Source organism: Psammomys obesus, unplaced genomic scaffold (genome assembly GCF_907164565.1).
Source record: "Psammomys obesus unplaced genomic scaffold, mPsaObe1.curated_primary_1811, whole genome shotgun sequence".
In the NCBI taxonomy this organism is placed as follows: Eukaryota; Metazoa; Chordata; class Mammalia; order Rodentia; family Muridae; genus Psammomys; species Psammomys obesus.
Genome location: NW_026585691.1, coordinates 12,719,840 through 12,733,094, shown reverse-complemented (window position 1 = coordinate 12,733,094; position 13,255 = coordinate 12,719,840). Strand labels below are relative to the sequence as shown.

The 13,255-nt window shown below is 39.9% G+C and overlaps 1 protein-coding gene across 2 annotated transcripts in view; it reads right to left on the bottom strand.

Moving 5' to 3' along the window:
* Window positions 1–1,731: 1,731 nt before the first annotated feature.
* The window catches only part of Hmgcll1 (3-hydroxymethyl-3-methylglutaryl-CoA lyase like 1), a 117,037-nt gene continuing 105,513 nt past the window's right edge, over window positions 1,732–13,255 (bottom strand). The window contains exons 8-9 of one of the 2 annotated variants that reach the window (XM_055596916.1): window positions 7,453–7,578; window positions 1,732–3,821 (exon numbers count right to left, since the gene is read on the bottom strand). In XM_055596916.1, coding sequence (XP_055452891.1) covers window positions 3,711–3,821; window positions 7,453–7,578 — 237 coding nt within the window. In that variant the 3' untranslated portion in view covers window positions 1,732–3,710. Of the gene's footprint in view, window positions 3,822–4,447; window positions 4,512–7,452; window positions 7,579–13,255 lie in introns of those variants that run through there. The other variant, XM_055596917.1, reaches the window with a different exon arrangement.

Sequence of the window (13,255 nt, the reverse complement as noted above, 5' to 3'; positions counted from 1 at the left end):
ATATATATATATATATATATATATATATATATATATATATATATATATATATATATATATATATGTTTCCTCGTCTGCTAACAAAAACTCTTTTCTCTGATGGATTCTGTCTGCTGCTGTCTGCTGTGTTTGAGGATTTCCTGCTCCCTGGTGATATTTTTTTTTCTATCTTTTAATTTTTAACTGACAAAAAGAAGAAAAAAAAAAGCCGAAGAACCAAACTTGATCAAGACCTGCTAGACAATAATGCCCCACATTAAAAGTCCACACCATTAAAGTGAAAATGGTTCCTCCTCCCACCTGTCTCAAAGCAGTTAGATACAGGTTTCTTCCTTGGGATTATAAGCTAACCTCTCTCCTTTCTCACCATAGCAATATTTCCATCTTTACTGATTGCTCCCAGATGCCTGTTTAGTCTATCCTCCTGGTCTAGTCCTATGAAAATAAATGTCTTTAGGAAGGGCTTGTAATGATACGCTGCTCAGTGAAACATGAGAGGAAGTTTAGGAAGGTGTAAGCGTATACTGTACTTTGACAGTAGCATCCTGAAGTCTGTGTGGAAGTCAAGGCTTGAAGAACTGCAATGAGCTTGCACTCAGGAGCCAGTGTCTGGAGGTAAACTACACCTGAGGGTGAAAAAGGTACTTGTAACATGAATGAGCCGCTGAGTTAAACAGTGGTGGAAAAGCAAATTCTGAGTATGTGTCAGGCAAGTGAGTTTGAAAAATGATTGTTTCAGGTTTTTCTTCTCACCTACAGTTTAAAATACACTAACTAACGTGGCCCAATGTGGTATAATATGCCTGTTTACAAGGTATTCATTGGCAAAAATTAGACTGTTTTAGCTTTCTTTCCTTCTTTCCCTTCTCTCCATCTGCCTATTTTCTATGGCCCTTCTTTGTACTCTCTCTCTCCCTTTCTCTCTCCACTTTTGCGTCTACCTCATTCAGTCACAAAATCCGTATCTTCCAGTCCATAGTGCAAAATGATCATGGACATTTACTGGAACATTCCTTGTCTATTGTTTTAATTCACATTTGTTTGGTTAAGAGTCTTTAGTTCTTACATATTTACATATGAAAGGAACAATATTTATAAATTATTTACTCAATGCTGAATCCTTTGACTCATAGTGAGAATTACTTGCTTAGATAATAGAATATGATAGATTATTAAAATTAAGAGCATATATGTAGAAATTAAGAGCCATAAAAATAAAACGAAAAATGTCTTTATTAAATTTTATAGTAAGTAAAATGCTAAAAATTGAATTTTAGCATAGAAGAACATTGATTTTACTAGAAAATTACCAGCAGATTAAATTTGTTTGCTTTGAGTTCATGAACATGAGATTTACAGAATTTTAATTTTCAGAAAGCAAAATTATTTCTACTTGTTGGCTTGTTGAGCTGGGAGATCAAACCCAGATCCTTCTACATCCTGACTACAGTGAACTACTGCTTGGCAACAGCCCCAGCTCAGAAGCCACAGAGCACTTCTAACATATTTGTCTATAGAGCAGCAACACCTCTGTACGATAAAATGCACTTCAATTTCCAGGATACAGGATAAATATTCTTCTTAACTTAAGAAAAGATTATTTTCATTTACATTTCAATAAAATCTATATCTGCTTCGTCATTCTTATGCCTATCTAGGTAGAACCAAAGCAAGAGTTGGTATCAAATCATGTATGGATGAGGTTTTTTTTGTTTGTTTGTCCTTCCCCCCCCCCCCCCCCCGCCAATGGGTCCTGAAATGATTACAAGGTTTCCTGGATGTGTTGAGAGGATTATTCCTAAGAACGTCAGACACTATAAGGAGAGAGGAGGAGATTAAAACATGAACTAGTTTGTGTTGAATGTAATTAGATAAAATCAAGGTTGTCATGAAAGTCAGCTGGTGCCCTGAGGTGGGCACCGTGTGACCGTGTGACACTGCACTGAGGTTTCTATTTGCTCTGTCCTCAGAAGAACTTCCCAATTCGTTTCAAAACAATGCTGGTCACTATTTTCAAAAAGCAGTTTGCATGAACATGTGCTTTCACAAATATATCAAAACGGAACACCCCATGTCTCTGAAAGGGAAGAATCCATTTCCTCCGAAGATGGAAGGATGGGCGTATTTGATGCCACCATCTGTCAGTACCCTGGTCTGCGAGAGAGGAGTGTGGGGAGAAGGTACTGAGGCAGCTCCATGACCGGCTGCAGCTTTGCTGCCTCTGAGTCATCTACATTCCAACCTAACCTCCGAGCACAGAACGGCTTCCAGTACTCTAGGAGGAGAGCAGGCTGGCACAGAACCAGGTTACAAGGTGACAAGTTGGAGTCTTCCAGGGAAATTGTCAACCCACAGGTTTCCATTCTTTCTTTTCCCTAACATACACCTTTAGTGATAGCTTAGTTCTAATCAGTATCCTTATTTTCTGGAATGTTTTTAGTTCAATATTTTTACTGTTTTCTAAGAAGTCCAAGATATTTTATGTTTATGGATGTTTTATCTGCACATATGCCTGTGTGCTGTGTACTGTGCAGAGGTGAGAAGAAGACATTAGATCCCCCCAAACTGGAGTTATAAATGGTATTGAATCACCATGTGGGGGCTGGGAATTGAACCCATGTCCTCTTGAAGAATAGCCAGTGCTCTTAAGCACTGAGCCATGTCCCCAGGCCTTGATCTTCGATGTATTAATTTCTGTTATCCCTGGCAATGCTTTTTGGCACAATAGATAATATTTCTGCCACTGAACTTAAAATAAACATCCTACGGTCAAACAGAAATAAACAGATATAGCATAGAGTCAATGGAAACAGACTTCTCATCAGTTGAAAATTACATTAACATTCTTCAAATCATGGCAGTATTTTCTTGCGCAATTCAGAAGTAAACTAGATATAATGGAAATAGATCATGGTGTCCACATCAGCCTTTTATCATTACTGTCTCTTAGATACCAGGATAAAAGAGATACTTTATAGTTTCTCTATATTTAAATAACACTGTGGGGTTTTTTTTTTTTTCTACAACTAATTCAATGTAAAACACAGCAAACTTGATGCATGGAACAAACATGGGAGGTATGATGTGTTTTCAGGATGTGGCAGCTTGCCACTGACCACAGCCTCTTGGAGCACGGTAAAGTTGTTGAAATGGTTAACAGATGTTAGCCGTCCTTGAAATATAAAAGTTCTATTGCTAGAAATTACGTGGGGTCAGTTGAAACTTTGGCTCTTGGTCCATAACTTAACAAACTTGGCAAGTGGAAAAGTTGGGATCCGGAGGCAGAAAACCCATCAGGGCCACACACTCTGCAACGCGCTGGGGCCCGTAAACTACTAACGGTCCGTAGTGCCCTGTGGCAAGCTGGGTTGATGAAGTATTAACACGGTACTTGATACTTGGAGAAATCTGAAGTCAATTTTCAAGTCTACTAAGCTAAGAATTAGAAGATTTCTGCATGACCAAACGAGCGGGCTTTGTCCGCATCTGAAAGAAAGGCCATCAGTGTTGATCCCCAGCTTGCTGTTCAACAGATGCCTGGCTCTGCCCCGCATCTGCCCCGTCTCCCCCGTGATAAGCTTCTCCAGCGTATCTTCTTTCCTGTCTCTTTTTGATTCTTAATTTTAATTCCCACTTCAGAATGAGTTGGTATTAACGATTCTGTGACGACCTGGGACTGGAATGGATCTTCCCACCCTGAAATGATGAATTCATTCAAGTCGGGCTTTGAAGGAGGCTTGTGCGACTTTAGAGTTTGTGGTTTTGTTCACTGCCTTGCAAATAAAGTCACCAGCTTCCATCACTTTGTAGAGATCCACACCCTGGCAAGGAAAAGAAAAGACAGCAGGAGTTATAAGGGGGATTAGAGTGAAGTAGGAAAAAAAAAAAAAAAAAAACAGGTAAAGTGAATTCTTATCTTACTGTAGTTGCTTAACTGTTTAAAATTATGAGACATCGTTTTGCTTATTTTCAGTTCAGATCAACATTTATTTCCACAATGTAGGCAATGTTTTAGATTGTTCCACTTTATTAAAACATGACATGGAGGAGACACCTCTGGATAAAGGCATAATTCATAAGCATCTCTAATGTTTAAGAAGGACAACAGCAGAATTTGAGGAAAGAGAAAATAAAGTAATAATGGATTGGAGAAATTCAGAGTTAGAAATAATGTCTTTATCCTTTATAGAGAAGCAAACTTGATAATTTTATATGGATTCCAGGAAAGAGGAATGTTTTTTAACCATATACAGAATCAGAATTGTGACACGATAAAAAATGAGGACCTGTAAGGCAGAGAAAATGAACAGTGTTTAGTATACAATGGAACCTACCGTGCCTGATGCTTTGTACTGTCTGAAATGATACGTAAGAGCAACTGAGGCACAGGAAAATTCATGAACGACAGATCGCAGTTGGTGTAAAGGTGAAGGCCAGCTTCAGATCAGGGCGTGTTCCTCATCTATGGGCCTGGAGTAACGACGGTGTTTTACCCAGCACTTTCATTGCAACTAGGAGAGACACATTGTGGGAGTGTCCATTGTCTAGTTTCCCTCACGCAGCATCTCTCATAAGGTTGCATCTTTCTTCAACATGAACTAGAAACGGCGAGGACTAACAATTACAGTTAATCTTTGCTAATAAATTGCTAGGAGCTGTTTTAAATGTTTGTGATTTTCTCCTGAATTGGCCAAGAATGAAAACTCACAAAGCTTTTTATAACATGCTCATTTTAATTTTTCTTTATAGAGATGTTTCAGAACACTCTTTGTTATTTCCCTTTTTAATAATGGTCAAGGAAATGTTCCGTGGCTGGGCATGGTGGCACATGTCTTTAATCCCAGCACTCAGGGAGACAGAGGCAGGTGAATCTCTGTGAGCTTGAGGCCAGCCTGGTCTACAAATTGAGTCCAGGACAGCCAAGACTACATAGAGAAACTCTGTCTCGAAAAACAACAACAACAACAACAACAAAAAGTTTTGTAAAATTATTCTTTTAAACAACCTTTTTTTTTCTTTCACATTATGGATGTGTTTTCAGGATAACAACATTCTTTTTGACTTGGGAAATTTGTTTTTGTCATAGAGCTTCTAAGTCTATATTTTAATTTAAATTCCTAATCCAATATTATCTAAATAGCTTCTTATGTCTTAAATTTCTGAATTTAATCCAGCAAGGGTTTGATGGAATATTTTAGTCATTAAAGCTCCTTTAACTTTGTACAAATTCGATTTCTAATGATTATGCATAAAATATGCTAAGATTATCTCAAGGAAAATTTGTTTTGGTCTTTCTCTATAACTTCATCTTATTAACTGATATGGTTATAAAAGTACTGTATTTAATCTTAAATCATTTATCAGATATCTAGAAATTCACATGATATGCTGTGAGGTTTCACACAGATTGTATACTATTTTGTGTTCATGAAGCTTATGTGTACATGGGCAATTACAGACTCATAAATGTCTGCCCTACACTTAAGTCTATTGGGAAAGATATGTCCAAGTGACTGAAAAGACCAAGTAATTCATGAGGAAAGAATAGAGAGAACATATCAGGGAAGAGGTGATAAAGGTCCAGTTCTGACTTGTATTTTATGTGGTGATGGAAGTAAGAAGCTACATAGGCAAAGAAAAGTAACACCCCCCCCCCCAAAAAAAAAAAAAAAAAAAAAAAGAAAAAAAAAAGAACCCCCCCCCCCCCCAAAAAAAAAAAAAAACTAGCACAGGATATGTGGAGGTTGAGGAGGAACAGGAGAGTCATGTGCACTTGGGTAACATGGGAAAACCTGTCACCAATATCGCTTTTAACGGAGAAGGTACCAACAGGCCAGAGTGTGCTCTAGCTTTGTTTAGAGGAAATATAAGCTCCCTGGCAGGTGCAGAAGCAGAAGCACGGTCTGTGCACCCTTGCGGTGCAGATAAAGTCTTCTGGTAGTGATGAACACAAATGCAAGGCTAGAACTGCAAGGAATGCAGGAGATGAACACATGGAGAAGAGATAGGGTCCTATAATTACTTGATTTTGGTAACTAACTGGGACTGTGATCCAGGCTACCTGTGCACTCCTCCATGCTATAATCCTCCTCAACCGAAGAAATTCTTAGGGCGACATTTGACTTTCTGAAAGTTACAGAACATGTTTAACACTGGTTGTTAATTAAACTTAACTCACCACTTAAGCTCTGAGAAAGGACCCGTTTCTCTCTACTTTCTAGTCACTGCCTTCTAAAACAATGACTAGGCCACTGTATAAGTAAGCTGCTACTTTCATACAGAGAAGATAAGTAATAGATTTTGTTGTTTATAGACAACAGCTGTTTCTCTTTGGTGCCAGGTAAAAATCTCAATAAATGTTTATTGAGCATCTTCATGTTACAGACACTGAGCAGGAATAAGCTATAATGGTTGCATTTTGGCTGCACAGGAAGCTAGAAGAATAAACAGTATCATGATACAACTCTGGGGAGCATGAACAAATGAAAGTACAGAATTCCAGGGAATCACCAAGTTCCTTACAGCTTTACCTGGGATGCAGACAGAGAGAGATGCTAGAGGTGGACCAGTTGGCTGTACCTCACTTTCTAAATGGAATGAGATGTTATGTAAATGACCACCCAGAGCTGCAATGAAAGCATAAACAGGGGAAAGCAGTAGAGAACAGAATGGAATGACAGAAGAGTTGGGTACCATAGGAGCACTTATCTAGTTACAGTAGGACTGGACAGGCAGGAGGCGAGAGGGGGAGATTTCTTCGGTAAGCTGACTGATGCTTTGATGGTTTGGATGTCCAATCGTCTCAGAATGGTTTTCTTGCTTTTCATAGTTTCCATAAAATGGACTCTCCCCTGTGCTTGTAGATTTTGTTACTATGCATAAAGAAAGCTCAGTGTTGTCTGCGGTAGGTGTTAGCATGCAAGACCTACATTTTAAGGTACATGGAAAGAGGCTTTTTGTGGCCCAGTGTTTTACATGTCAAGTTTAATTAACCTTTGCTCTTCCATTGACCATTTGCAAGGTGTCAGAAGCCCCAGGCCAACAGAATCCCAATCTGACTGAGGATCTCAGCTTCTCTGAGGATCCATACTAAAAGCAAAACTAATATATATATATATAAAAGCATTATAATAGCAAAGACATGAGCTTTTGCACAGTAAGTATGCAAGGTCAAAGCAGATAATATATGGAAAAATACTTCAGAGTTCATAAAACTTTATAACATGGAACGAGAACACTCCTGGTAGTCCTGGTAGCCTTGCTACAGCGGCAATAAGCACTTACAAAGCCCCTGAAACTCTTCCATTGTGAGTTTTTTTTTTTCTGTAGATTATAGCAAATAGCAAACATGTAATAAAACTTTGACCTCAGTTCTTTTTCAAGTTTGAGAAAATATTCCTGTTTGAACCTGAAAAGGGAGCATGGCTATTAAAACACATTAAAAGAACTTACTGTATTGAGTCCCATGCCATTAAGCATATATAGCAAATCCTCAGTGGCTACATTCCCAGAAGCACCTTTTGCATAAGGGCAGCCACCTAATCCAGAGACAGCGGAGTCCACCACATTAATTCCCATCTGAAAAATAAACCACAACACCAAAGCCATGTGCATGTATGGAGTATGAATCACTCGTTTCTATTTAATCTGTTGTGAAGAAACAGCAAAATTTGAATCGGTCATCTTAACAAGCTCACTATTCGCTTGTCGCTAGACTAGTCCCTGGAGAGCCAATTCCTTTTCTGACTAAGTTCGTCTCTTAGAACAACAAAAACTCTGCTAAAGATCTTTGCAGCTGGGCCATTCTTACACCAAAATTTAAAGGGTAAGATTTTGTCTGTTTGTTCACTGTAACAGCACAGCTGGCAGGATTAGAGCTTGAAGTAAGTTGAACTCATCCCTGGTTTTGAATATTCTCTAATTTCTACGTTTATCTTTAAACTATTGCATGAATAACATGAAATATTTCCAACACTACAGCTGAAAATCAAAGTCTCAGAGGACTGGAACTTGTATGTGGGTTTTAGGGATGGGGCTAATATCTACAATGGGCTTTGTGGGCCCAGTTTACCTGTCCAGTTCACCTAACCTTTATGGGCACACCTTTATGGAAGGTCGCATTCATTGGGCCTACACTAACTGCTACACATTGGTTTTAACGTTTTGTGAGCTTAACGCTTACCAAATCCCATACAAAGATGCTCTCATACCACACCCACATCACAGTGAGAAACCTCACCTAGAGGGGGTTCAGACAGTGTGTACAAGTGAAAGGCAGTGGGGAAATCTCGGCCCCCAGAGAACACCCACTCTGCCTGTATCCATAGCATCTGCACCTGTACACACGTGAAGGCTAAGTGTGTCGACTGTGGGAAGCAGAAGACAATGAGTTTCCGTGTTTAGACTACGGGCGATATAAGCACAGTGATGTCAAGGGAAGCCCTGGGTATCAGCTGTTGCTAATATGAAGAGGGAACTAGGTGAGCCATTCTTCTGGAGAAGCAGTCAACTTGATAATCGGGGCTGCAGAAACGCTTAATCAATTCTTCACTCCTTGCACTTTGCAGCCACTCCGTTTAGTAGAATTGAGACCATCATCCAAAAAGAGAAAGACATTTCAATAGACTTCAGTGCTGAATACCCACTAGCATTACCTATGGTCCCTTAAAAGTAGTAGCGGCAAGCCCTCTAGCCTGAATGGGTCCTGCTATGTCATTGAGCTGGTGACTGTTTGAAGCCAGAGTCCCTATCCACCTCACTCCTTCCAATCTTGGGCATGCACCTTAAGCTCTGTACTCTGTAACACCAAGATGCTAATCGTGTGTGAGGACTAAACACTGATATCAGGAAAGGCAGATGGTCACGGGAAGATTTGAGGTTGAAGAGATTCAAGGTTGAGGAGCTTATGAGGAGCCAAGGGCAGGTAAGACATTACTTACCAGCACACAGGCTGCTAGGTAAGGCAGCTGCCTGTAGGTACCCAGGCACGTGCTGGCACATATGGACTACATACAGGCAGACACAGAAACACGCATAGACCAATGCTTCATGGAGTTAGGCACATAGGCCTACAGATAAGACAAAAGGCAGGATTTTGAAAGTAGAGGTGAAGGTCTCTGACATCGAGATCATATTTATACAAAAACAAAACAAACAAGCAAAGCCATAAAGGGGCATTCTGCTAGAATAGTTACATTACAGACTGCATTGCTATTTACTTTGGGGGTCAATCTGGTATAAGCTGTTTTGTGCTGACTCATAGTCTTCGAGTGGCTGCTCTTAGGTATCATATCCAATACTGTATAAGCCACACCGGTGCCATGTTGTCTAAACACAAACGAGACTTTAAACCCTCCTGTTCCAAATGCTGCAGCTCTTTAACATTTCAAGGAAAGTGGTCTTAGAAAGAAGAACTCAATAGGAGGTAAGACAGCAAGAAAGCCAAAGCTGCTAGCATGGTTGATGGGGTCAGACAACCTTGTGGATGATTCACTCTTGGGATGTAAAGTCCATGAACCATGTTCGTTTTCTAGCTGGAGAGAGTCTAGCTCCTGTAATGACAGGTGTCCCAGAAGAAGACTTATTGCTTTATCAAAAAAGCACAGTATTAATCTCAACTGGCCTATAAAAGACAATGAAAAGGGAAAACACTCTGTATTTTGCATTTTCTTTCTTTAAATGTACAGAGGTGTTTTGCCCTCATCTGTGTACATTCAGTGTGTTCACACACTGCGCATGAAGGCCAGAAGAGGGCAGTGGTTCCCCTGGGACTGGAGTTGCAGATGGTAGTGAGCTGCCATGTGGGTGCTGGGAATTGAATACACACGCGTGTGTGTGCGCACACACACACACACACACACACACACACAAACACACACAATGAAATATTAAATAAATGAATAAAAATACATACTTTCAAAAGGTAAGGCTTTAAGAGCTGAAAGTCAACACAAATATCACTAGTGGGAATTTAAATGGAAATTTTTAGGGTGAGCAATTAATTTTTATCACTATCCAGTGTCCTCAAAACATTTTCTTTTGATTCTTTGTAAATTACATATCATGCCCCCCCAACCCCACCCATCTCCCTGTCCCTTCATATCCACCCTCCACCCTTGTAATCCCCCCAAAATAAAATAAGATAGAATTTTAAAAAAGTCTTGTCATACTAACAAGTCACGTCTCATACAGTATACTCTTGTCCACACATCTTTACCTCATTACAATGAGTTGTTGGTCTGTTTTGAGGCCTCTGGTTTCTGCTACACTCTCTATACTGGATCCTCACAGGGAATCCTCTAAAACATCCTGCTGTTGCCCCGAGTCACCGAGATCCTGCAGCTTTGGATCTGCAGGACGGCCTTTTCACACCCTCCAGCGGATCAAAGATGGGGCAGATGTTGGGGTGGGTCAGCTCAATGCCCTGGATCTGGGCCTGGGAAGTAGCTGACTTGATCAGCCTGCCAGCTCTCCTATGTCTGTACCACCAGGGCGACCTCTTCAGCATTACCCTGGCTATCTCACTGTAAGGGGCAAGGTCAGCTCTCCAGCTCTCATTTCCCTTGGAGCTGGCTCACCTAGGCCTTCACCACCAGGTTCAGCTCTACTGTGCTGCCCAAGAGGTGCAGGACCCAGGAGAGGGGCAGGGTCAGAACTCACACTCAAGCTCTCATGACCTCAAAACCAGCTCACCCCACCTGCCACAGGCATTAAGGGGAACCTAGAAATTCTTTATCAAGGATATTCTGTCCTGGAATATTGAACATATCTTGTGTAAATAATCAGATGACTAAAATCAAATAAATATATGCACATCTGTAGGAAATGTATTACATTTTAAGAAGGAAAATTATAAAACAACTAAAATGTCACGTAATAAAAAGTAATTTAAAATGTGCCTATAAAAATTTCATGACAAATGCTACATAAACATAATTAGGAAAAATTGGTGAGACATACACTATACAGTCTTTATACCACTCTCTTAAGAATTTTATACACACACCAACATACTAACAATATTGGTGATCATGTCCAGTGTGGTTTTTCATAATTTTTCTTTCTGAGTTTCATGTAGCAGGCTGGTTTTGATCTCTACTTGTAGCTGCATCTAGCCTTGAACTTTGGACCCTATTGCTTCTACCCTTTGAGTGCTCATTACAGGCATGGGTCACCCCCCTGATTCTGTGTGATGCTGGAGCCTCAACTCAGATATTCTGACATGTAAGTCAAGCACTTTACCAAAGGAACTACATCCACAGCTCATACGTAATCTCTTTTACTATAATCCGGGTTTTCTATTTTCAGTGACTCCCAGTGCTCAGTAGAAAACAATACAGAACAGTTTTGTACAAAACTGCTTAGTCAGGGTAAGAAAAAACATAAATAAATAGGAATTATACTAAATAAAACTCCTGAATTTTCCAATTAACATTATTTTGCATAGACTTGTCTCTCAGGAGTCTAAGACTGAATGGATGACCCACAACGCTCTAGGAAAGGCAGACATCTTCTGGGTGAAAGGTGAACTACTGGGGAAGGCTCTTTGCCTCTTACCTAGTAATCAGCTTAGCTCTGGACTGAGCTTTCAGGAAGCTTGAACCACAGGGTGGATCCAAAGGTAAGCGGGCGATTTTAAACAGAGTTCTTTCTTTAGATTACCCATGAAGAGAAATAATACATGCTGGGCGTACTAGTACACACCTTTAATCCTAGCAGTCTGAAGGCCGAGGCAGGTAGATCTGTGAGTTTTAGGCCAGATTGGTCTACACAGCAAGTTTCAGGTTAGCAGGACTATGTAGTGAGACTCTGTCTCAAAACTCAGGGTCAAATGAAACAACTCTTCCCCCCCCCCCCCCCCCCCACACACACACACACTGGCATGGCTCATCTGGTAAAGGCACTTGCCTGCAACCTGATTTTGAACCCTGGCACCTACATGGTAGATGGAAAAAAAATCCCCAACAATTGTTCTCTGACCCACAGATGTGTGCTATGATACATATACCACTCCCCATAAGTAACTGTAATTTACAGCTGGAGACGTGGATCAGTAGGTAAGACTGCTTCTAGTTCTCCCAAAAGACCCATGTTGGGTACCAAGAACCCACACTGAACATCTTACAACCTCCTGGAACTGCAGCTCCAGGAGATCTGAAGCTTACTTCTGGCTTCTGCAGACACCTGCATTCCCATAGCATACAGACACACATGCACATAAATACAAAATTTTAAAAAGTTTTGAGGGCCTGGAGAAATAGTTCGGTGGTTAAGAATATTTACTGCTCTTGGTTTAGCTGACTTGGCTGCTAACACCTAGGTCAGCTGCGGGTTCTAACTCCAGCCCTCTTGTCCCTGTGGGCCCCTGCACAGACATGGTACACAAAAACTCACATAGGCACACACTTAAGTATAAATAAATAAATAAATAAATAAATAAATAAATAAATAAATAGATAGATAGATAGATAAATAAATATGTAACAAACAGATCCCTTCAAAAATATCCTTTTTTTTTAATGTCCACATCTCTCAGTATTTTTTTAATTTGTTTTTCACAATTTATTCATTATATCCCAATTGAAGCCAACTCCCTCAACTTCTCCCAGGCCCACCTTCCTTCCTTCTTCCCTCCACTCCTTTTCTCTAGTCCATTGAAAGGAGGAGTTCTCCTCTTTTGCCACCTGACAAGTAATACAGGAATGTTATTCAGATGCTAAACTATACCCTCTTACAATAGCCAAAAAAACGAGGCAAACATTCATCTCTGGTAAATTGTTTCTAAAAATAAATTGATTTTATATATTTTTATATACATATATACATACACAGTGAAATATTATTTAATAACTATAACAACAAAAAGAATGACATTGTGACATTTGCAAGGAGCTGCAAATCTTTACAATAAATGAAGAAAACAAGCACAAGTAGGCAAATGCCACAAGATCTACTTATGTATGGGCAGGATATACAAAAGCAGATTTCACAGGACAGGACAGTGGAATGGGAAGAGAGGGGATTGGAAGGGTTTTGATCAGTGGCAGCAGGCTTTAATTAAATGGGAGTAAGAAATACTGCACAGTATGTCATTACAGGCACTGATGATATATGGCACACGTTAAAAGGATGGGAGAGTGATTTTTAAAAAGTTTTAAGCCATAAACGATGAGTGTTTGAGGAGATAGATATATTCAATGTGATTTAAACATTACACATGTTAGGGCGTGTGTGGAGGCACCTGTCTGTAAGTTCA